Source organism: Aptenodytes forsteri, unplaced genomic scaffold (genome assembly GCF_000699145.1).
Source record: "Aptenodytes forsteri isolate BGI_AS27 unplaced genomic scaffold, ASM69914v1 Scaffold181, whole genome shotgun sequence".
In the NCBI taxonomy this organism is placed as follows: domain Eukaryota; kingdom Metazoa; phylum Chordata; class Aves; order Sphenisciformes; family Spheniscidae; genus Aptenodytes; species Aptenodytes forsteri.
The window spans coordinates 683,925-709,206 of NW_008795702.1; the positions used below are offsets into that span (position 1 = coordinate 683,925).

At 39.1% G+C, this 25,282-nt stretch overlaps 1 protein-coding gene across 1 annotated transcript in view; it reads right to left on the bottom strand.

The window, feature by feature from the left end:
* DENND1B (DENN domain containing 1B) overlaps positions 1-25,282 on the bottom strand; it is a 167,086-nt gene that overhangs the window by 139,410 nt on the left and 2,394 nt on the right. Inside the window, exon 2 of the mRNA XM_009283216.2 lies at positions 23,023-23,087. Coding sequence (XP_009281491.1) covers positions 23,023-23,087 — 65 coding nt within the window. The remainder of the gene's footprint in view (positions 1-23,022; positions 23,088-25,282) is intronic.

A 25,282-nucleotide genomic window follows, 5' to 3' on the forward strand; every position in this document is an offset into this window, starting at 1 on the left:
GATGACATCACCAGTCATCTTTCATAAGGTATAGAAGAGGCTTGGATTGCTTTTAAAGATTCCAGAAGAAATAATTATGGGGGAAAAACTGTATCTCTCATTTTCCAATTTCAAATACAAGATACTGGAAGGTCACCTACTCTAAAATACATAAACCTTTTAACTTCTGATGCTTCCCCAAGGGCAAAAATGTCAGTCGTTTTGGTTGAGAACACCGTTTTATCCTATCGAATTTGAAAAGCCTAAAAGTCGCAATTCATATTGAACACTACCTACTGAAAAAGTTACAAAACTAACCCATTAACAGCAAGGCAAATAGAGTATAATGGGTTATTCATTTTACTTTCACTTAATAGCTGTAGGAATCACCTGCACAGGTATGTCCACCAACAGCCACAATCCTAAGTCTTTCATTTAAAATTGATTTATTAAACAACTCCACAGATTTGACAAGCTCTCCACTAAAACACTGTATTTTGAAATCAGTAAACCCAAAAGGGTTTCTAAGGATCGTAAAGAGAATGAAGAGTCTTCTCTCTCATTTGAAGGTGTGTCAGATCATGGAAGTACACTTAGTAATACCTTTCCGAGGAATTTACCCCTATATAACTAAAAAGAAGAAAGATGGATGTCTACACAAAATTGAGAAACAAAGGATTAAGCTCAGCCAAGGGTCAGAGGAAGCATGACGTCTGTGCTATTTCCAAGCACAAATAAAATCAAGCATGTACCAAAATGTATTTCCCCGAGTGCTGAGAAGTCCTGCCACTGACTGGCTGAGGAATGCTGGCCGTTACTGATCACTTCTCTTAATGCAAGGGGCCTAAAGCTGTCCAGGTCATAAGCAAATGTTTGAAGATGTGACATGTGAAGAGGGTCAACAACAAAGCCTAGCTTTAATCCCTTTGTGTGAAGCAGGAAGAGGAATTTACCTCATATATAAAACACATCTATGGCCAGTGAAGTATAAAACTTCCAGAGGTGCACAAGCAAGGCATTATGTCTTCTTTGCTTTTTTGCATGCTGGGAGAGACCGGAGGGAGGAGAGTCGTGCTTCTCATGGGCTGGATGTAGTGAAGCACAAGAAATGGTTGTATGCCAGTCAGGGAGCTTTAACGCACCAAGTATATTAATCACCGTTGGTATCTTCTGCCAGCCTGAGTCAAGAGTAGCGTAACCAATTAGTCCAAATGGGTGCACCTGAGAATATGGGAGGCTTAACTATTAGTTAACGTAACTTCCATCATTTCTAATTGGATTGCGACTAAATTCCCAGCACTGATAATACCAAAATGAGATCAGAGGGAAAGCCTCCATATTCCCTTTGCACAAAGATTGGAAACAGCTCTCCCCTGCTGTTGTACAATAGCACTGACCACCCAAAGACCTGCGGCATTAACTAAAGAGACCCATCTCACTGCCTGTTGAACGCATGTGAGGAGGTTACTACTGTGATGCTTCTTTATGAACTTCAAAAAAAACAGTCCAGAAACAGTGGAAACAGTTAAAAGGCCAAATGCTAAATGATGTTAATTTATGCAAAGGAAGATTAAAATTTTAAAAAATTAAGGAAAAAAAAAAAGGATCTGATCTGGGCTGGGAAGGAGGAGAGCAGAGTAACTGTACTTTTAAGGGCTGCTGAAAGATTCAATTTTCATTTGGGGATCTCTTCATCAAGCATTTGAGAAGGGAGAGCTATGCAAGCTCCAAACTCCGTAGCAACGCGCAGCTAAGCCAGCACACATCTTCAGGCTCACTTGCGTCCCATCAGAACTCCTGTAACCACTCCTGACACTCATTTGCTTGACTCATTTTTGATAAACAAAGAGTGGAGTACTTGAAGTATTTTTCCCCCTTGTTCATCCCATTCTTCGGTAGTCTCTCATTTTATGGTCAGAGGTTAAACTGCTGACCTCTCACCTTCAAGGCAAGTTTTTCCCCCCTTCCATAAAAGGTTTTTCACAGTGTGCAGCATTCGGATTAGCCCCTATCCCCTTGAACAAAAGCTATGCCTTTGTACTACTGGTTTGGGCATGGAGTCCGTACATCAGAGGAAGCTGCTCCTACTTACCATTCACAATAACGATATTGTGAGGCCCCTCTAACGCCTCGTCTCTCAGTGTCTAGACTTTCACCCAACCAGCCAACAAAAAGAAAATCCTGTAAAGCACTCAACTGAAAATTAACTATGGTATCCTGTTGTGAACCTGATGAAGACGTTATTTGAACATACGGTAAAACTTTCCATTGTTTAACATAAAGATAAGAGAAAAACTTTTAGAGCCCTAAGCTTTGAATAGTCATAGGGATCAATTCACTCATGGGTCAATAAATGCATTTTATTAGCAAGCAGCTATTGCTTATGTGTGTCTTTAAAATAATACACAGATTATTAAATTATACTCAAGCACCTACCATTCCGGCTATCTACAGAGACTAACTTTATACTCACTAAGGATACACTAAGGCAAAGCTCAAGACATAGGAAAAAGAAGTGTATCTTCCAGAATTAATTTAAAGTATAGCATCAGTATTGCCCACTGTCCCAGTTATCTTCGGCAATTAAAACAACAGAAGTATGGCAACAGAAATATTTTGTGCTTTGCTGTATGGAATAAGACATGTAAGTGCTCAGCATCACCTGTCATCAAAAAAGGAGAACTCTGGGCAAGAAAGGGCATCTATAGAGTGCAAATAAACTATGGGATTTTCCGGGGCGGGGGGAACAACCCCACACTGCAACGACTTGTATTTTGTTTCTTTGTAACACTTGCATTTCTATAGCAAAAGTAATACACAGCGGCAAGAAGTTTACTGAAGTGGACTAACATTAATAACAATATATTCCTTCATCTTGAGGAAAAAAAATCCACAAGCAGGCCAGGAAAAAGAAAACAAACCAGACCTGAGCAATATTTTAATGTTTGAATAAGCATATGATATGTTGTGAATCACTGAAAAGAATTTACTTTTGCAGACAAATAGATGTTTGCATCTTTGAGGAGTTCTTATAGCCTCTCTTGAATATGTATTTTGGAAAGAGTTCCCAGGGCTTTGCTAGGAGAATAAGCCACAGCTGAGGAAATGCATGTCTCTCACCAATTTCACCAACCTGTTTTGAAAAGAGAGCCAGAGTGTCTCAAAATAAGAGGCAAATGGATAACTGTTTGGCAAAGGTTGCTTGACTGGGGGAACGTGAGGGTGTTTGCTTGTTTTTTGGTTTTTTCGTTTGTTTTTTAAAGTATATTTTGTGATGAAACAAGAAAGTGTGAAATCATCCTTGTCATAACAGGAAAAACAAAAAACACCCCGCATTTATCCCTTACCAGCTACCCCACAGGCCCAGGTCACGGCAGCAGTATGTGGAAAGCAACAGGACTTGAGAGCCTGGAAACAAACGCTACCGTAACTGCAACGCCCCAGCATGGGAATAACAGCAACCTCATTTCTCTCAATAGGTAGAAAAGGTTGGATTTACAAAGGCGGAGGAAACAGCAGATAACCTTCTCTGTCTTCATGGAGTACCAGACGTCAGGCACATGCCACTGTCTCCCTCTGCCACGCAGGACAGTCATGCTTAGGAAGCCTGAGTATTTTAATGCTCCTTGTAATGCCCTTTAAAAAAAAAAAAATCCCACACAGGATGGCTGCTGTCATACCTAGAGACTGCTAGGTGTTACTATCTTTAGCTATAAAAATACTTAAGTCAACCTCCAATGTGTTTTAGGCTCTGTGATCTTTCCTAAGACTGACTGCTGGACCACTTACCAAGGAGACATGTATTGCACGCCACAGTCACCGGCAGCAGCGCCTGTTGCACTACAGCAACAGCGCAAACACCCTCAGGCTTGTACTGAACTACTTTTACTTGGAGTTATCACACACAAACCCCACCATATCATCACTAATCTCCAGAAGTGATACAAAGAAATAGTAATAAAAAGGCACTGAGTATAATTAAATTGGAAAGGAAAATGGTTGCCTTCTACACCACAGATCGGATACACCTTCTGCTCCATGTCCACTGCACTCTGCCTTCTCTGCAGACAAGGTCTTCTCAGTGCAAGACAGCAATGGATGCTCAACTTGATATATCAACATTCAATTTACTTTTAAAAAGGCTGGCCAAATCAGTAACTACAAGAGGGATTTCTCAAATAAGAACTTAAGGGCATTAAATTCAAAACTATAGAATAACCATTTTTCTCTGAAGCTGAGTAGCGCTACACCAGAACCTCAGCTTCCCAAAACAACGCAGCTGCCACAGAAGAACAACAGCAGAGGATCTAGTACTATAATCCTGCTCACGGTACCACAGAGCTTGCTGGTTTATAGGTATTCACTATGAGCGTGATTCAACAAGATGCACATTTTCGCACATAGGTAGGCCGGTCTGAGAGGATATATGCAAACTGATTTTAGATAGACAAAACATCTGAAAAGGAACAAATCCAGAGCATTAACCCAAGATTATGATAACAGAAACAGATTTATTTTCTTACGATTCATTACTATTTTTAGTTCTAAACCAGGTTACTGAGTGGGAAAAAAAAATACTAACAGGGGAGATAAAAAATCTGAACACTTTGAAATTCTCACTGTGGCTAGAAGTAAAAATCCAAGATTCTTCTTCCTATACCGAAAATACATTTTGGGTCATTTCTCTTCTCTGACCCCACGTTTAGCACCACAGCATCACACCAAACAGGAAAAAAATACTCTGAAAAACTGCACTACATGACAGCAGATGACCTAGTGATTTGCAGCTTTAGAAACAGACATAGAACTCAAAAAGTTGTGGTTTGGGGGTGGTGATGTTTGTTTTTATAACTCTGTACATTTATAATCTTGTTATGAGAAAGAGCAGTAACAATAAACAGCAGATTCTCCACCATGGGTAAAAGTGATGAAACACTTGCTTCCAAGCATGGGACCGAAAAAAAAAAAAAAAATTGTAAATCATCGCTCTGTTGCTGTAGAAATCCATAACACGATGACACCTTGGATATTTCATGCAGTTATGACCACCCTCTCCCCAAAAACCAAAGATTGAGAGAAGAATATGAATTCATAGGTATGAAAAAGCACCTACCCATGGTCAGGCTCAACAAATTACACTCTCCAGGTTAGAGAGCCAGCTGGGGGGGGATAAAAGATCACCCATGGCACAAGTGAAGGTGAAAAGGAAATAATTACTCCCTATTTCTTGTAATACAAAACCTATAATCCAAATGAATCAACAGTAGCGGGTTTAAAACAAAGAGAAGGAAACTCTGCTCACAAACTCTGTACCGCAGCCGCAGACAGGACTGCCCCAGGATGCTGCGGAGACCAAGGGTATAAAGGGGCTCAAAAACAAGCGTGTTTGCACAAGACAGGCCCACTGTTGGCCACAAGAAAAAACGAGAGCTTTAACCAACTTCCACACCTAAGCAGCCGACCATGGGTATGCACGCCAGAGAAAGGAGGCTGGCATAGACCAAGGTGGGCTTGGGCAGTGACACAAGGCACACGGCACCTGCTCCTGCCACCACCAGCTGCCGCACATGGGTGGGGGAATGAACTCCTGCAAAACCTGCTTCCAGTTTTTCTTCTCTGCCTAGAAGGCTAGAATCTGTATTTTGACATTTTCCACTTTTCTTTCAATTAGAAATACAAGAACGAAGTCACACCAGGAACGTGACTGCAAGGAGCGGGTCCCGGGGGGCAGCCCTCCAAATGCTTTCAGTCAGGCCCATCCCCTCTCATCCGTGCTGAGGAAGGACAGAGCAGTTTTCACCCAGGGAAAAGGGGAGGCTGATGCTTTTGGAGACCATTAGAAAGGGGTAACGGTTTAGTTTCGGATCCACGCAGGAAAGAAGTTGCATCCAGTGCAGGAAAGGATTCGTATTTTAGACCGGGGGTTCAGGTGTTTTGTTCCAAGCAGGAAGCCTTGTTTTCAAAGACTGCATGCTGAGCTCCTTGCAGTAACATCAGACCTATTTTAAGCTGCCAGATCTGGAAAGCAGAGTTTAGCACATTTCAGAAGAAATTTTCTGGGTAATTCAGCCAGATTCAGCTCATGCTGGCCAGTATCGCCAAAGCACTGCATTGCAACACCTGCTGTGGCTAACTTCAGCTGGTTTTATTAACCAGTGTTTTAACAGTTATGTGAAAGGGGACACACGCCTTTGCATAGAGATCATGTATGCATTAAACAGCAAGTAATGCACAGATAACTCATCTGCAATGAAAAACACCCCAGAATCTTTACATGTCCTGATGCTGAGAAGCAACATCTTTCTTTTGCAGAGAACTGCTGGAAGACTAATTTTCAAACACAGAAGTCTAATTTAAGAATACATTTCTGTTGTTCTTCAAATTACAGAGCGTCTCCTTAATGAAAAGCCTCAAGTCACAGCTTCCTCCCACATGCACTTACACCCAAAATTAAAACCAAAAATGAGAAGACAGCAAAATGAGGAACCAACTGCACTATAAGGGGATACTTCATTAAGCTACTGAGCAAGATACTGAAATCTCATTTCTGATATGCCAAGAAAAATTTATTTTATAGACAGTTATAAACCAAACACACAAAACATATTTAAGAATCACCCTGCACAGATGACTTGGTTGACCTACTCTGTCTTCTTCTTCATCTATATGCTTTCATCTTGTTCTTTCTTATACTTAGGGACAAAATTACTTAAATTGTTTTTCATTCCTGACCTATAAGCATATAATCAAATTAACATCTAAACAATTATGCAATATGCACCATCCTAGAAGCACCACACGTAAGAAAGTAAACTACACACAAATGTACATCTAAAACCCTTCTTAACAATGACAGATACACAAAGAATTACGCATCTACCAACGATTTTGGGCTCTTTAATCATTTTAATCTCAATTAGTCAGTTACTAAAACTGCTTCAAAAAATGGGAGTTACAGTTCTACACATACAAGGGGTAAGTTTTTACACTGTGGTACAATGCATGAGTCATGTCAAGTACCACAAAGCCCTGCAGCTAAACTTAAAAAGAAAAAAAGTTTACTGAATACAGTCCTCCAGTAATATTTGAAAACTACTTACAAAAATTCTGACTACAAACTGTTTATTTTTTTTCCCAAAAAAAGGTTCTAATAAAGGGTAAGTGAATACATCACTTTTGTTTTGCTTTTGGAACGAAACTCTACAGCAGTTTTAAAAAAACCCTGCACTTCAGTGTTTGTTATTTCTTTGCTAAATATACAGGAAGGCTTTGATAACAAAAAGAAAGCACAACAGATTAATCCATTTTTATCGTTCTTTAAAAATAGATCAATATTTTGATCTATTTTTAAGTCCTGTGTTTTACATAGAAAGCAATACTGATCTGGTATTAACAGAAGCAATCATCAGATGCTCTGAAATGTTACAAACACATTACGAATGTGGCAAAAGTTTCAGCTTGAACTAACAAGACCTCATAGTCTACTTCACTGCTCCCTGCACATTAACCTAGCTTTTACTGAATAAAAAGAAAGAATCAAAGAAACTCTGTTATCTTAAATGTGACACATCTGTGTGGTACCTTGAACTCTTTGAGAACAGAAAGTTCAGCAATATTCTCCCCTCTAAAAACAAGCGATGCTACACACCAGCGCAATCCTAATCTGCTCCCTCTCGCACGCCAGTCATTGCTCATTGGACTTTCTTTCCACGTTTCCTAGCTGCTCTCCATATGCCACGGGGAGCCATTCACCCATTAACAGTCACAGAAACCTACTAGTTTTGCTTGGCCAGCTTTCTTACGCAGGACAAGTTTAGAGAAGCAAAGCAACGCTGGGGCTGCAGTACGAGGTGACAGGAGTCCTTTCAGCTTCCCCTGCCGCAAAGGGGATCAAAAGAAAGAGGTGCCAAATCACACCTCTTTCTTGGCAAGGCATCCAAGCCCCTAACGGTAAAAACAGAAAGCGGAGTGGGTACCATTCTCACAACTGCTATTCCTTGAAGAGTGACAAGGCAGTAAGTAACTAAGGATATGTTTGATGAGCTATGGGTAAATTGGCATGTAGTTTTTACCTATTAATTTACTGATTTCCCTGGATTACGAGTATCTTGAAACAACACCTTGTAAATGTACTGTTGCATCAGGCAACATTAACAATGTTTTAATGAAGCTTTTGGTAAATTTCCTACTTGAATAAAGCCTAGAACAATTTTCTTTCTGAAGTTACAGGTCAGCAGGAAGTTATAACTTTCATATAGATGTGGAGCTGAAGTGCTGCTGTGGTGCAAAGGTAATAACGATACATAGTCTTGTTTAACCTTTTCAACAGTAGATATTACAGCACTTCAAGGAGGTCACAATCACAGTCCTCTCATATTTCATGATACAATAGCCTATCAAGAGGCTTTTTTTTGGCTTTTTCTTTAAAGGTTGTCTACTGCTTAAATATGTTTAAATGGTTATACAGTAAATTTTCTGTGCTGTCTTACCCACCAAACTCAGATTATTTGAGGTGGAAGTGTTGCTTAACCACAGACTTCACCCCCACTGGCTCCTGCTTGAAGGGGAGCTCATAAGAGGTGCTTTAACTACAGCCAAATACATTGCTAATTAAGGTTTTAGTCACCAATTAACAAAACCAAACAAACTTAGGTCATTTTCTGGTATTATAAAAATGTTATTTCAAAAAAGTATTTACTTCAGGGACAGGAAAAGCCAACACTTAGGAAAATTACGTAAATTCTCTATAATGCACTTATATCTTGATTTAAAGCAACGAGAACCAGCATATATATGCCATTTTCTTTGTGGCAGTTTCAGGAGCACTCATTCCCTCACCATTACTTCAGTTACACCAACACAATTTCTGTTCAGCCATGCAGTAACTAAGACAGCTTTTGCTTTCTCCTAGCTGCCTGGGGAAAGACACACTATAGAACAGAAGACAGTAACGCTTATCACTGGCGCCAGAAAACTACTACCAAGAAAACGCACTGCGCTCAGTATTAGTCATTCTTTTCAAACTCGAAGCGTCTATTTCCTGGAAAATGCTATTCAAAGACTTGGCTTTTCTTTGCAGAACTTGCCTAATGGCAAGTTATTAGCAGTAAAGCTCATTGATGTAGCCCACAGCGATGCATCACTCGGGCTTTCAGCGACACGATCCTGGCTTTCTTCACTCCCCTTCGGGGGTGACTGGTGCTTGCACTTCCTACTAACATAGAGTATGTGTTTTACCTTTGTGCAATCATTCTTTTTCCCCAGTTTGGCTGAAGCTCAACATCAGCAAAGTCCAAAATGAATCTAGGATTATGTTTGGCAGTTACAATGGGGGGGAGGGGTGTGTGTCATCCTTTTCCCTTAGTGCTGCTAAGTCAAATGAAAACATAAACCTTACACATGCAAAGGAGGAAGCATGGACAAAAACAGGACACTCAAAAAAAAAAAAAAAAAACACCAAAAAAACCAACCCCCAAAAAAACACAAAACAGAGCTAGCTCTGTAAACATTCCAGAGCTGAAAGATTTTGTATCCTATTAATAAATACTGAGGCATCTAGCCACAAGTTAGGAAGATATTTCACCTATTGTTTATAAAATGCCTTTCTTTGTTGACTTACTACCATTCAAAACCAGACTTGGTTGGTACTCTGTATGATACCGTGGTTTGTACCACCATGCCTTTGGTGTACATGATCAGTTTTCTGGGCACAGGTCTAGAGGGGAGGATTGCAGTTCGTCATACATAAAGCAGATTTTATCCACACACCTGTGCATTCTATCAATGCCCACAACTTCTAACACAGCTACATATGAAAGACCATTCTTGTTTTACTGCTCATATATTTTATTTGAAGATAATTAAAAATTATATTATAATGTCTGAGAATTTCAGATTTGAGGAGTCAATTAGCCTATCTCAACAAACCACCGTTTTCCATCACTGCTACATAGTAAATATTCTCTTAAGAAGAACCTAATGAAGTTGAAAAAATTTATTTCAAATTCATCTTTCCCAATCATTGGTGTTCAAAGTAGATCTGAGAATAAAATCTGGCTCTTTGCCTAACCCTGCATATTTGCAATACTCACATCAGTCCAGTATGTCTAGTTGATACACTGTAGAGTTAAACAAAATCCTCCAGAAATGTTGGTGAACACAGTGTGAATATGATAGGATAATTAAACTTTACAACTATGGAATGTGGTTTCTTTGGTTTCTAAGATGTATTATTTTCTTGTAACACATCAGTATTGCTCTTACACAGGAATATTAATTCAGGATAACACACAGCATACGCTATCATTTCTTTTTGTTTTACATATATGATATGACTTCTAATATTCCCATGAACCAGATTAATTGAATATTTACTGCTGGGACTTAAAAAGAAAAAATTGAGGTCCTGGGACATCAATCAATAGAAAGCCACTTTCTTGTTTTCTGTAACACTTAACTGTTTCAACATTTATCTCAGATTAGGCAATTTGTATCTGTTTCATGATTTGCATTGTGTTTTGACCCACAAGCACAAAGCTACTATATTAACTGCTATGCTAAGTAATATATACTGTTCTACATATCCAAAGCAACATTAACTAAACACAGGTCTAAAAAAACCCAAAAGAAAATACCAAAATCCCTTTGGTCTCATTGCATACGAAGCACTTCGAAACATCACTCTGTTTGCAACTACTGTTTATGCTGTTCTGGCACTTTCTGTCCTAGCAAGACTTTTTGTCTTGCTCACTGAAAGATGAATATTTCAAGACGTGCTGACAATTAAAACATACTGGTCATGCTGAGATGAATAATTTCTAGTGTTAAAATACACAGGAGCAGAACTCCGGTAGCAGAAGTACCCTAGTAGCGTATGTCAGTATCAAGTTTCCTTGTTTATATTAAGATATAAGGAAGAGTGTACATGATGAGACACAAAGCAAACAATGCACTTTTACCAGCTTATAAAATCCTATTATGTTTTTAAGACACAATGTGAGCAATTCTGATTTGGCTCCATACACAGCCCAGTTATGTTCCCAGCAGGAATCCCAAAGAACTGCATATACTAAGGGTATATATTTGCTTTACACAGATTGACTTTAAATCCATGTTACAAGACAACCGTAATGAATGCATCTGCGACTGCCCTAAGTTGAATTCATTTCAGACTCTCTTTTACTGAAGTCATTAATGATTATGTTAACTGGTGAGTGCACAGATCATTCTGCAATGCCAGGCCACAACTTACTGAATTGACTGCAAACACAGCCAAATTTTTATCCTGAATACTTCTGTCTCCCTTTAGATGGACTATTGAGCATTTCAAAACTTGGACAGCGTATGAAGTACAGCCACTGTTCACCAGAAAGCCAAAATTTCTATTGGGTACTCCTTTTGCAGACAACGTCTTGTAACAAGATATCTTCATTTTCACACAGATTACCACACAGAGTATTTTTCAGTTTACAAGAGTCAAGCAATCATAGAAAGCACCACCAACCAAAACACCTGGGTGGGAGAAGCCATACAGATGGGTTGTGTGAGAGCAAATGCTGTTACCAAGAAGTTTTCTGGGAAATGTGGAGAAAAGCACTGTTTCAGAGCTGAGACACCTCCAGTCCCACGTTAGGAGAGTCAGGCAAGCCTACAGACTGAACTGAAGTAATTTAGGGCTGGAAGCAAAGTATTTTTTCCTCTTTCCAGAGCTTCAAAGCATGCCGCACTTTCAGATCTTTCTCATCTATTTAAAACACACAGAGCAGATCATATACGAGCAGACCAAGTTTGTGTTCCCCAGCCACTAACAGAGCAAGTGCTCGGGCTTTGCCCGTCCTCGTGGATTTACTGGCTTCGGGAGCTCTGCATTCCACAGCCAACACCGACTCACCAACCTTTCTATTTCCAACCTTCGCCCTATTTCACGTCCACTGAAAGTTCTGGTAGTTTAATTTATTTTTATTATTGTTTGATCTGGTTTATCCTTTCCTTCATCATTTTCCCCAATAGTAGGAACTGAAAGGATTTCTGTTTTGTTCACTGTTGAAAACATAACGCAAATTTCCTCCAAGGATTGTGAGGCCTGACAAGTATTCTCAACAACCAAGCAGTTTGCTAGACCTGTTAGTGTGCAGCAATGTCACACAACATTGTTTATTTAAAAAGAAGATAGTCACCATCACTAGTTGCCAGAGAATTTAAGGCAAGCTTTAATTTATCATGGTTTTTATTGCCAGTGAAAAATGTTTTCAGCCAGGCACTTTAGAGGTGGTTACCTCAAGCAATTTTTTTTTTTGGTCGTGCAGTTTCATAGCATCGATTTCTAACATCACAACCAGAATGCAAAAGAATACAATTCAAAATTATTCTATGTAAAATACAGCATATTATATCAAGACTGAGAAAGAGAATTCTCTTTTTCAATTGCTTACATATTAATTACACATGCTAGTTTGATTTTACTTTTTTTTCCCTGGCTGACACTTGTATAAGCATTTTTAGACTAGACCTTGCAAGATGCTACAGGGCTCTGACCCCAAGTAAAAGCAGATGTAAACATGTACTTACATTGCACGGGACGTGCCCATTCCCAGAAACTAAAACGGGTTTACTCAGATGCACCAATTAAAAATGCCTGATTGAAACAGCAACTGAATGCTCAGAACCTCACCTAACTCGGGTTCTGGTGTCAGAAAGCTTTACCTGCCCTGGCACACAGTCACTGCCATCACAGCTACCTGTGACATGACAGGAAAAGTTCATTAGTTTCAGCTAGAGAAATAAGCGATTCATCTGCCACTAGGGAACTAACGTCCTTTTTTCTCTGGCAATATTCTTAGCAGGGAGAAGATACCTAGAATATGAATAGCAGCAAAACTCTTTCCTGGACACAGTTTTTCAGAATTCCCCATGTTGTGTCACAATACCATCAACTATTTTCAGTTCTATGAATTACTGCATGCTACCAGTCTAGCATAATTGTGCTCTTCAGACAGCACAATTTTTATGAAGACAGCTTACACAAAATGAAAATTTAATCTATCTCCAAACGTACAATGCCTTAAAGTGACCATGTGTGACAGGGATCTAACTTTGGGTATTTGGTTTTTTTTCCTTAAGAGCCAAGTTTTACCATGTGAACAGAAAACTGGAAGGCACCAGCAAAGTTGTTGAACCCACCTCCTCAAAAAAAGGACAAGAGTTTAACATAACCCTGACACAATTCCAACACTCAGAGTACCCTAGAAGCCTAAAAGCCATCAGGAAGACAGCAGGAGAGAGTAAGGGCATCCCTAGTTTTTTTCAGTTTCCTGAACTGCCAACACATTTCTTTTAACAAACCCAAAAAACTTGAAATTAATGCTCAGAGATGAAACAACAGCCTATGCTACATTGCATGGCATGAAAATCCCACCAGCTCCTCCTTATCTGACCTCCATGAGAAACACCTCCTGTCAGCTCCAGAAGCATCCCCACCAGCTGAACGGCGAGCGTACCCACAGAGCAAGCCTGCCAGGTGCCGCCAAGAAGCAGGAAGGATGCTTACCTCACACGCTGCTTTTAGCGGTGCTAGCTATTTGAAGTAAAACACAAACACACACACAACAAACACACACAGTTTAGGAGCCAAATGACCTCCAAAGGATAGGAAGCGGATGCATGAATGATCAGCTCTTGCTAGCAAGACTCCGTTACAATAACTGTTTCCCTCCTGTCACTCTAAAGGCACAGTGGTTTCACCCCATTGTTTCAAACTCATTACAGACCTCCAGGTAAGTTTACAACTGTCACACAACCCTTGTCTTTTACCTCTATGCTGCTGCTACTTCTTATTTTGCATTTAAACAAAACATAGACACTTTCACTGTAACACAAAACACTCTTTTACATTTGCTTTTTAATATTGCATCTTAACCCGAGGATATAAAAACCATCATCGTTCTTCAATAATGCAACTCCACTCCTGGAAACAGCTGCCTTAAAACGTTAAGCTTTCCTTTGCAACTTCTGAGGGAAACGATGCTGTGCCTTATAATCATTATCAGCATGGCTTCGCTGTGTCAAGTGCAATTCTCGCAACACAGTTAAGTTGAATTCAACATTTAGCATCCAGTATTTAAATACAAAGACAGCAGATTTTTGCATTTAGCTTGTCTTGTTACAGAACAAAAGAACCACCTCCTCCCAAAAGCAAACATTTGACTCCGTCTACACAATGACACCGTAACTTTACAATATTTAGATGTGTTCTAAAACAGGTTCAACTAGTACAACAAATAAAACCCGTGATGTGAACAGCATCTAAAGTCAGATGAATAGGAATTTCTTGTTCTCTATTAGAAGGTAAGCAGAAGTACTAATCATTCTTTGTGTCACTCTTTCCCATTCTGAGTTTAAGGAAAATGCAATGGTAAACCAGCTATGGCAAAATACATTGGTTATGACGATTATGCCTCTATGATGATTAAAACTTGGCATTAACTAAGAAAGTTTGTAAAATATGTCCTAAAGTAAACCCTAACTAATATTCTATTTTCAGACCCAAGTTTGTAATTTTAGCTAGGTTTTAATCTACATCTCAATATCCACTCAAATGTGTAAAGAAACCAGATCCAGATTCAAACTCTAGGAAATGTAATCTAAGGGCGTTGTTCAAGCCTTATTTCTAATTAAAGATTTAATACTTGGACAGTACCTTCCAAACGAGGATTAAGAATTTTGCAAAGGAAGACAGTATGACTGTAAACTGCTGCCTTGGCTTTCCCAGCTCAGGAAGCACAGATACCACACCCAAAATCTTGTTCAGGCCTTTTTTCTCTCACCACTTCTGCTTTTTCTCTTCTCTTTTCCATATAAGTTCAGTATTAAGTTTTAATCTTTTCTCCTAAACCAGAATCACAAAATATAAGAAGTCTTTGTCCACCCAAATTACTCAGTTTTAAACGTAGAGCTACAGTTCCAAGATACATGGAAAAATGTCAAAGGCAAATATAAGAAGTTAATGTTTTCAGCATTTTAGTACTTTGTCAGTCACGTAGGATCTTCCATCCTAAGTAAGTGTCTGTAAATACCGTGTTCTTACCTGGATCTTGGAGTTATCACACATCAGCCTACCACGAAAAATACAAATTCTTAACCCATTAGCTGCAAAGCGGTGCTATGCTCAAATTGCTCTTACTACACAAAATTATTTTAAGGAGTAACAATAGCACTTTACTGGGAAAACTTATTTTGGCTTCAGGGGGTTTTAAGCCTTTCATGAACAGTTACATAACTCTTCCCTTCATAGCCCTGATCATGTTTTATTTTATTTACAAACAGAAGTATCTATCCCAACAGTTGTATGATGAGCACGTGCATCTACATGTATCTGCATCCCGATAATACCACCAGTGGCAAAGGAAAAAGAATTAAAAAGATTATTTCTGTGAACCAGACAGGAAACCGTACACTTCAGCCTCTTCAAGTCAGTGCTAGAGAGAGGTGTCTTACGGCTTTGCAAAAAGCATTTTAAACCTTGAAAGTTTAACCAGTTTCCAAAGCTTTTTAAGCAGATTTTAAATCCTCTGTATGTCTGAAAGACAAGCCATTAAACTACATATGAAGAGAGCTAGCAGCATAACATATCTCCTTAAAGAACAATAAACCTCTGTGTAAGATGGACTGTTCAGTGTGTGGGAGGGCAGAAGCACGCTGACATTAGCTTAGAAAAATATGCAAACTCTTAACACTTCTGAATGCAAGCAATTTAAAAGCCTGCAAACTATCCCCCAGGCAGCCATCTCAAATAGTTAAGTACTAAAATGAAACTAAAATCAAGTCTGAAAGAAGCACAGGAACGTCAACTTTCATACTGATTGACTACGTTACATGATACAGGTTGCTGTTTTCAGCTTATGTTCAGTTATATTAACACTAATACATTCATTCTACTTAATTTTATAGAAAATTATTTTTATAACAAGTTAATATTTGTATTAGTTAACTAATAAAGTTTTTCCCATTTAATTTCACTGCCCAAAACCCGATCACACTGCTGAAAGTGGCATATGGCATTACATGAAAAAACGACAGTCGGGCAAATGCCCGCAGGGGAATAATTCATCTCTACCAGCATTGATACCACAGCGCCTGCCCCCGCATTACTACAGCTGGAATCTCTGGAGTAGAGCAGAGCCTGCCGCTCCTCCCAGGACTGTCCTCTGGCTGCTGGGGAGTAGGGTCGTCCCTCCCCACCGAGGTCTCTTCTCCCCAGTGAAGAATGCAGGGGAGATAGGAGAAAGGGCTTCCTTGACCTAATTCTCCAGCAGCTCTCACCATTCCCCCTCCTACACACACATATCTGCACCCACCTCCAAATTACACGTACATCCAAGAATCTCTGTAGGTTGGTGAAGAAAAAAAAAAAAAAATCTGTAGGAAATGAGGCACTGAAAAGCAGCAACATTTTCCTCCACGTTTTTGCATCTGTGAAGAGAAGCTGAAAGCTGGAGTGACTACCCTCCATTTCTCAGTCTCCGGAGAATGAAAGGAAGGAAAAGGAAAAGCATGAAAATGCCAATCTTTATCTTAGACACAAAATCATAGTTGCCTTAATTGTTTTTGTTGTTCATAATTCTCCAACACCCACTCTTTGCTAGTGACAGTCCAAACACACAAGGTTCATACCCTGAGGAGCTTTCCAATTAAATGAAGGAAATGTGAATATAATGAAAACTTTCATTTAGATACAACTGGAGGGTTTAAAGTTACACAAAATATTATAACTTATGAAGGACTTACAGGTATGCTTGGTGCTCATACACGAGAGAGCTTCAGCTAAACTCTGGCTCATATTCCTTGGTTTTGTCAAAAAGGACGAAAGTGATGCACAGTCTCAAGGCACTACCTGCTTTTGCCCTCAAAACATTTACATAATCCTCAACAAAGGACTTGTGAAATACTCTGCTCCTAATCAATCAATAATCCTGTAGAGAAACCAGGCTAGATTGTGTCCTCTTCCAAGCTTTTTAGGTACCACCATTTGAAAATTTCAACAGGAAAAACAAGAAACCATTACAGGGAAGTAGCACTAACCTAAATAACAACATATGAGTTAATGAGTTGGGGCAGGGGAAACTTCAGAGGAGTATGGAAAGAAAGCTTTATTTTTTTTATATACAAAAACTGACGACTATAATCAGACAGCCCATGTTCTGAAATGGCATTGTACAAACTCAAAAAAGCATCTTTAACTTTTTATTGGTGTAAAATAAATTCTAATATGGTAATACAATATTTGAGACTAAAAATCTACAAATAAGCTTTCTTGCAAGTCTCATATTTATCTAGTTCATAGCAAGATATAGTTGCTCTTCATAGTCACCTGAAGCACACAGCGTGCTTTAAAAAGTTAGAGAAACCTAACTTTCTGTAGGCCAGTACTCATTTAGTACCCTTCCAGTTGAAACCAACAGTGAAAAAGGTTGGCACTATATAAAGATTGCATCAAAAGTTTTAATAGCTCTTAAAAAAATAGTCCTGCAGACTTCTTCACGTATTACACCAATAGAATTATCTTTTTAATCAGGTTCAAGTGATGCTCTGCAAAAAAAAGTACAGCAGAGGAAGAGAGTTATCTGATCAGCACGTTACACCCACAGGCTCAGAGTCTGTGGTTAATACACAGCTCTCTACAGTGAAGAAAAAAAAAAAAAAGAAGAAGAAAAAAATAGTGCTTGCTCTGACCACAAGCCTGAAAGCAGCTTTGGAAGACTCTTAATCAAAACCCTACCAAAGCTAGACAGGTTACCCATGGACAGAACTACCAACTGCATTAAACTTTTTTTCAGAATTGGGACCTTCCTGGAACTACATATCTTATTAGTACCTTACAGACCACAATCAAACCTCATACAAAGAATTTTGCATTTTTGGCCTAATTCCTGGACTTAATTCATATAGTTCTTAACTCCACCAATACAGGATTAAACTGGTTTTCATGGCTTTTCCTTGAGAATTTAATGAAAGGAAAACCCTTTAAAGAAAAGTAATTTAGACATCATGCATCACTAAGATTTATTATCATTCTGGCACAGGCAAGAAAAACTACAGGTGTTATTCATGCAATTCAACACAACCTATTAAACACCTTCTCTGAAAATCACGTATCTAGTCCCAGGGCTATAGAAGGCTTCCTAGCATTTAAAGAGGAAATAGGGACAAAGCAATCAAATTTCAAGCCTGGTTCAAACGATTATTCTTTGCTTGAACAGAAAATGAACTGCTGTTTCAAAGGGGTTTTCAAGTAAAACTTGAACAGTCAGGACCAAGGCAGTCCTAGACCCAAACCATGACATTCAGTGGTTTAATTTCCTGGATCTACCTGCACACTCCATGGAGCCTTTTTGTTGCTTTCCATGTGTGCTATAATCAAAGAAAATGAAGGTGCAGCAAACAGCACTCTCTTAACCACACAAACTGAAACCAATCTTGAGTCATCTTCTTCTTGGGAAACTGTGGACAGAAATGCTGAAGACCTTATGTTCACAGTTGTTGTTGCACATTGCCTTTCTACTGCTAGCTGCTGTATTTGCATTGCCTTTTGTGTCTGACCTCTGCAATCCAGTTTTAATAAAATCAATATAGGAAGTACAGTTTACACAATGAGTTTAATTAATAACACAACAGTTTCAATAATATTAATATCTGTTATCAAGTTGTTATCTAGGTCTGTAAGTGAAAATTTAATACAGAAGGCCAGCTGATGATGTTAAAATGGGCACACGTTTTTGCTATTTCTTTTGTTTGCTTGTTCATTAAGGAGTGACACAGGAAAGAACTACAAAAATCTGCAACTACCTGGGAGGCAATGTAAAACCTTTTGCTATAAGGTGCTGCTGACACTACCAGCCAAATTCACAATTAACAAATATTGGGCTGTTAGAATAGCTTAGCACCCATCTCCCAGTCCCTTAGCAAACTCTGGTGAACAGAAGTTAATTCATCTCAAAGTTTTGCGAGAATCAGGTTTTGATTTTTCTCAAGAAAAAGCTGTCACACTAACTAGTTACTATGTTTCAACATATTGTGTTAATTGATGCTTACCATCTTGACCATGCTGCAAAGGTCTGGAAATTATGACATGGGCTACAATCTGATTTTGGTCCTAAGGGTTTTTTTCTCCTCTTTGGAATATATGCCTCAACTGCCTAATTAAATACAGCTGAAATGCAACTTTCAAGGTAAAGGCTTAAGTGTAGTATAATACCAAAAGCATAATTTACTCTGAAAATACAGTAAGCAATATATTCTAAATTGTTGAGGGAACCATATCCTGTTTTGTGCTAAGAGTAGGCACTAAGCCCCTCTAATAAATAGAAGATTTCTTTTTTAACGTAAGCCGAGCGAAGAATAAATAAAGTTTGTCAGCAACAGCAAAAAATGTTACAATTCATGCTATTAGTTCAATGGAGTGCTCAATTATAAGAATATTTACGTAAAGAGTACCCTTTTTTCTCTCCTGCCCCAAAAATGAGAAAAGGGTTAGAAGATCACTCTTCTAGCAATGCTATTGTGCACTCCTGTAGTTTAAAACAGAGAGAGAACAGCCCAAAAGGATGATCTACTCAGTCAAGAACACAGTATTAAGAAACAAAGATTCAAGCGCGCAAGCTACTCTTAAATCACAAAAAACAGGTATCCAATGTGAAAACAAAATTTTGATCCAGCTGTAACTAAAGACATGCTAGCACAACCAAGCCTGTAACCAATCCACGAGCTACCTACCATACATGAAGTGATAAATTTACATTAACCTACATGAAACCTCTTAGGTGTTTACACTGAGTAGAAAACAATGCTGAAAATAATTAGTGGAATGATATAAGAACAAATTTCATAATACATATAAACCTTGCTGCATTTCATCTATGTATGATCCTTTATAGCTGGAAGAGCCCTAGGACATTGTCAGAACCGAAAAATTAACATTCCTTGAGAGCTATGCTATAATTAAGAAGTTATCTAAAAATACTTTTCCAAAAGCATAATAATTTTAACTGCAAAATTTTTCATCATGTCACACTGTTGCAGGTATACAGCATCCTCGTAAAAACATCACCTTATTAATAACTACACATGCAGTAGGGCTACCTCAATTTTTATTTGTTAGAACAGTTACACGCTGGCACAGAGAAATTAAAATGCAGGAGGATGCATACTACAGCAAAGCTTGAAAAGAAAAAGCTTAAAGATACATGGGTCACATTAAGGTCTTCCTCTCTCCTAAATCAGCTTCTCGTGCTGCTCACTCATGCAGGGAGATCATAAGTTTGTGGCTGTGATATTTCCACGGCAACACTGGTGACAGTGATGTCACAAATTCAGCCCTGACATAGCTCCAGGATCAAGTACAAGGAGCAGATGGGATGCGAGGGAGAAAGCCCCTATTTAAACACAAATCTCTTTCATAAGGAAGAAAGAGGCATGAGCAAAGAAACAGGTGAATGGATCACGTTTTCAAGTATGATATATTCAAAAGATTATCCTAGCATGAAAATCTATTTAAAGGCAAGACCTACAATACAGGGTAACTGTCAAATTTGTTAGGCCTTATAATAAACCAACCTTGAAAGCTCCCTGTTTAGCATGACAAGCCTTGTGCCCCATTTCTAAAGTGACGGTGAAGACAATACACTTTTGTCCTTTGTGAATTTCCTTTAAATAACTTTAACATTCAGATATATTAATTTGATACATCACTGTGCTCATAATACCATATGTAAATATGATGTCAAGCCCTCACTGGAGTGAGTTTGTTATCTGAATTAGATATAATATGAAAGAAATTAAAATAAATCCCAGATGGGTCACCAAGTACAGCAGGATGGTAACTGGAATATTGAGTCAGCACAATTTGATTGGTAAAACGGGACTGTGCTTTTGTGCTGATCTGTGGACTCATGCAAGAATCAATACAACCTCCAGGCCAGGCCAGCTGAAACACCCCTAAACCCCTGGCCGGTCACACGCCGCAGACTCCACCGCTACCGGTATCAGACCTCCTTCCTGCCTTTGGCCACCCCATGGACGAACAGCAACTGAGCCCACACGGGGTAGAAGGGATGACAGCCAAAAGCGGAACAGAAGAGGGTGCACCCACAATACAGTCACAAATACAGTCTCCACATTAACTCAGGTCACAGTTCAAGGAGATACACAGATTTCTTAAAGACACTACTCTCCACAGAGGACAACAGATGAACAGGACGAAACGCCCACCAAGGGAGGTCGGGGAAGTGACTATGACCAGAATTCAGGCGTAGGCGGTCATTCACAGAGCTGCAGGTAACGAGAAGCGGTTTCTTATAGCAGCAGAGGCCGAAAGATGCAAAACAAAATCAGAAGTCAAAAGGGAGATAAAAGGAACTAAAAGGATATAGATCCATGTTCTGATCCCAGTAGAAAAAAACCCACTTTTTCAAGATTTCAAGATGAAGCCCTGAAAGGATCATCAACAGTCTAGCTCTCAGGAGGGAAAGGAAGAAAGGGAATAAAATCTGCAGGTTGAAGCTGGGCCTAAGCTGAGATGTGAACGGGCCCCCAGGAAGGGACGACAGGTGGAAGCAGAGACTAAAATGCACAATGCAAGGAGGAACAGATCAGAAGTCAAGTAGCTAAGCAGGGTTCACAGATATCATCTATGAAGTTACTAAGGTAAAAACTGCAAAAGGGAGAGAACAGAAGGTAAAATGTGCCATGATATAAACCACAACAATGCTCATAGACTTAGAAAAGCCCATCTGATTCCCCAAACCATTACTGTACCAACAGCAAATCAAAAAAGCAGGCAATAAACCGAAGGACACTGGCTGGTCACAAAAAAAAGTGAAAGTACCCAAGGGCGGCACCAGGACCAAGATGTCATTCCACAACTAAACAATCAATCTTATGAAGAGGAGAAAAAAGAAAAGAAAAAAAAAAAGCAGAGGAACTTGAGATATCAATAATGGATAATAAATAATACAACAGGTACAGAAAAGCCTGTTGGGATTGTCAGGAAAAGACCTAAAGAACTACAACTGTTTAGCTTCAACAAAAATGGTTTTTGTAAACGTATTAGGCACATACCCATGACACCACTAACAGAAGTGTTAGCTGAAATTTAAAAAAAAGGAATAGTTTGGGGCTATAAACTTCTACAGGCTTCTAACTTGTTTCCAGAGTTTACTACTCTAACAGCATCCATTAGCGCAGTAGGATAAGAAATATACTCAATTTTAAGATGGAGTTTACTGTTTTTACAATTGTGATTAAGACACAGCTGTTGCAGACTACAACACAACCCCAACAAAATTTCCTCTATCTCTGTGTTTTTGTAAGGCCAACAACCTCAGATGAGAACGTGAACTAAGTTCCCTCAATGGACTTTCTAGAGGTCACTTAAATTTCAGCACTGGAAATCCCATCTTCTTTTTACCCAGGAGGAAAAAAGCCTCTCTCGGATAACTCTTGCACTACTACGTCTCTTTTACCACGTGTTTATAGAGACGTGAAACTGATGGCTAATATGAGCTCAAGTCAGCGCTCACTGCTGTTTGTATCACGTAGCAAACCAAAGCAGCTGCCAAACATGAGCTAGAAAGTCCATTTCTGTTGTTCAGAACTTACTTTCTCCCTATCACACTGATCAAAATTAACATTCCACTGATAGACAGAAGTCAATCGTTCTGCTAAAATGAAGTCTTATACAAAAATCAACATTTTAAGACTTAAGAACTGTAGAAGATGCATTTCAAGTCTAAGCTTTGCAAGTATTTCTCTTAGAACAAAAATACTTTTACAATAGCCAAAATGAAAATATAACAATAAAAACCCACGACGACTATGAATTAACACATTAACAGATTTTTAAAAGGCAATAAAATAACCATAGTCACTTTCTAATACAATCCTAATCCAACAGCAATTCAAAACATAAGATGACAGTAGATCAGGATGCAAACTATTTTTTTTTCCACCTCTCATTTCTATAAATAAATATCAATAGGCATGGTACATTACCTTCGTTTTCAGATGCTTGGCATTTTACTTTCAGTACCAAATCAAAGGTACGTTCTGGATTTTCCCTAGAAGAAGCAAACACAATTGATTAATATCATAGGTATTTCAGATAGCGTTTCTACCAGTTATACCTTTTCCATCTTATTTGTACAGAATAAAATTAAAATAAATTAAAATTTCATTAAAGTAAAATTAGAAGTCAGATTAGTTCTAAGGAAGAACCAAAAAGTCACATTTCCCTGTACAGCCTTCAAAAAAGAATAAGGAAGATAAACAAGCTAAACTGTGCAGTTTATTTAAGTGATACTGTCACTGCCTTATACATCAAATAGCTTTTAAGTCACTCCATCATACCACGCCTAATGGTTGGGAAAAAAGTGCTACTAAAATCCTTATCAATCAATCTGAAACATATTAATGGAGTCGTGGGCAGCCTTTTCTAAAGCTACGTTTTATTTCTACTTAATAGGAATAGCCCATCATTAGACTTCCATTTTAATTCCACGAATTTAGCCACTACCTTTTAAATGCATGTGATTACCACCATAAGGCTGAGAATCACTTAGCTTCCTCTTTCACAAGATATTGATTGTCGACTTTGACTTTAAAGGCTGAATCTCAGGCATGATTCAGTGAGTGAGAAAACATTAATGCAAGAGCTAGGGATGGACGCAATCCCGAGCTAGCCAGGAAGATGGGAAGATGGAGCCTCCATATCTGCAGGAGCCATCACGGTCAACGCTGTGGGATGGCCACTGCCTCTTTCACCTCCCCAGTAAATACACACTTGATAATAATGAACTGCATATGCTAATAGCAACTAACACTCAACCTAATCCCAAACTAAATATTTATTAAAACAGCTTTAAATGCCATTACTATACCACCCACCTCTCTCTGCCTACCAAGCACACTGCTATTTATATTAAAAACAAGTGGTATAACTGCACCCATATCAATTATCTATTTAACCACATAAAAGGCTCACACTTGAACTCCCTTCTCGGGTAACTCTCCCACTGAAGTCAGCTGGAGTTTTAGGCGCATAAAAAAATTCAAGACTTGGTTCCACGTTTCTAGAATGCTTCAAATAAAGCATGCAGCAAATTAACACACTGTTGTTTCTTTAAATAAAGTCTTGAATGAAATCCAAAGGCTGAGCTGGGGAAAATTTCAGCTGTCACAAATTAATTGATTCAGTACATGCTTTCACTGACCTCAGCACCATCATCAACTGAGATATGCAATTATAGCCTAATTCAGGTTATGGAGACATAACCCACCCATATCACAATCTTCCCTTGCATCGTATTTTAAAGCATTTAATTGAGAAAATCCTGTATCTACTGATCCTGTGTGTAGGAGATCAAATTCTGCTCTGAGTTAAAACAGCCTAAATCCAGGATATTGGAGATTTACTCTGGTATTAAAGTCCATCCATTGTTCCTCTGGCTGGCAAGCGGGTTCAGAATGAAACTGATAAGGCTTGGCTTCGTTGAGCCACCTAGAAAAGCGAACCACAAAAATCCTTCCTTTTAAAGAAGTGACATCTCCCCATGACGTTACTCTAGCTCAGGCACCGGGTTTATACTCTCAGGCCATTTTCCCCTTCCGTTTCTTCCTAAAACCCAGACCACACAATGCTGGGTTTTTAATGTGAATCAGTTAAAGTGTTACAAACACCGAACGAGGGCTTCTAACTCAACTCCTAGCTGAGTTACCCTCACAAAGAAAGCTCTTTGAAGTAACACTGCCTTCCGCCTTTCACTATACCACTATAAATCTGCTTTTGCAGAAAATTGCTTCTAAGTTTACTCTTCACATCCCACTACGCTCAGAAGTGTCAAAAATGTGTCAAACTAATCTGAGAATTGTCAGACCGTCTCTCATTTCCTTTACAGCCACCCGGTAGCAGCCTGCTTATTCATCATATATTTACACAGAGATTTTTGTCAATTCTTGAAACCCGTGTTTAACATCTTGTTGGTTTCCAACGTCAGCAAGACCGGGCGGCCGCTCCTGATGGGTAAGGTGCTTCCAAACACCTAGAAAACTCTTTTGCTCCTGCCACAGCATAACGGCAAAAAGGTGGTTTGCAGTTACCGGAGAGGTTAATGTCACAAACCTCAGCCCACCCGCTGCTGCAGGCAGGGTCACTGCCCAGGCCTGAGGGAGCTCTGCCGACCGAGGCAGGGAGATGGGCCCGCGGTCGGCGCAGGCGACAGTTTGCCTCTACTCCCAAACCGCTGTTGCCAGCCAC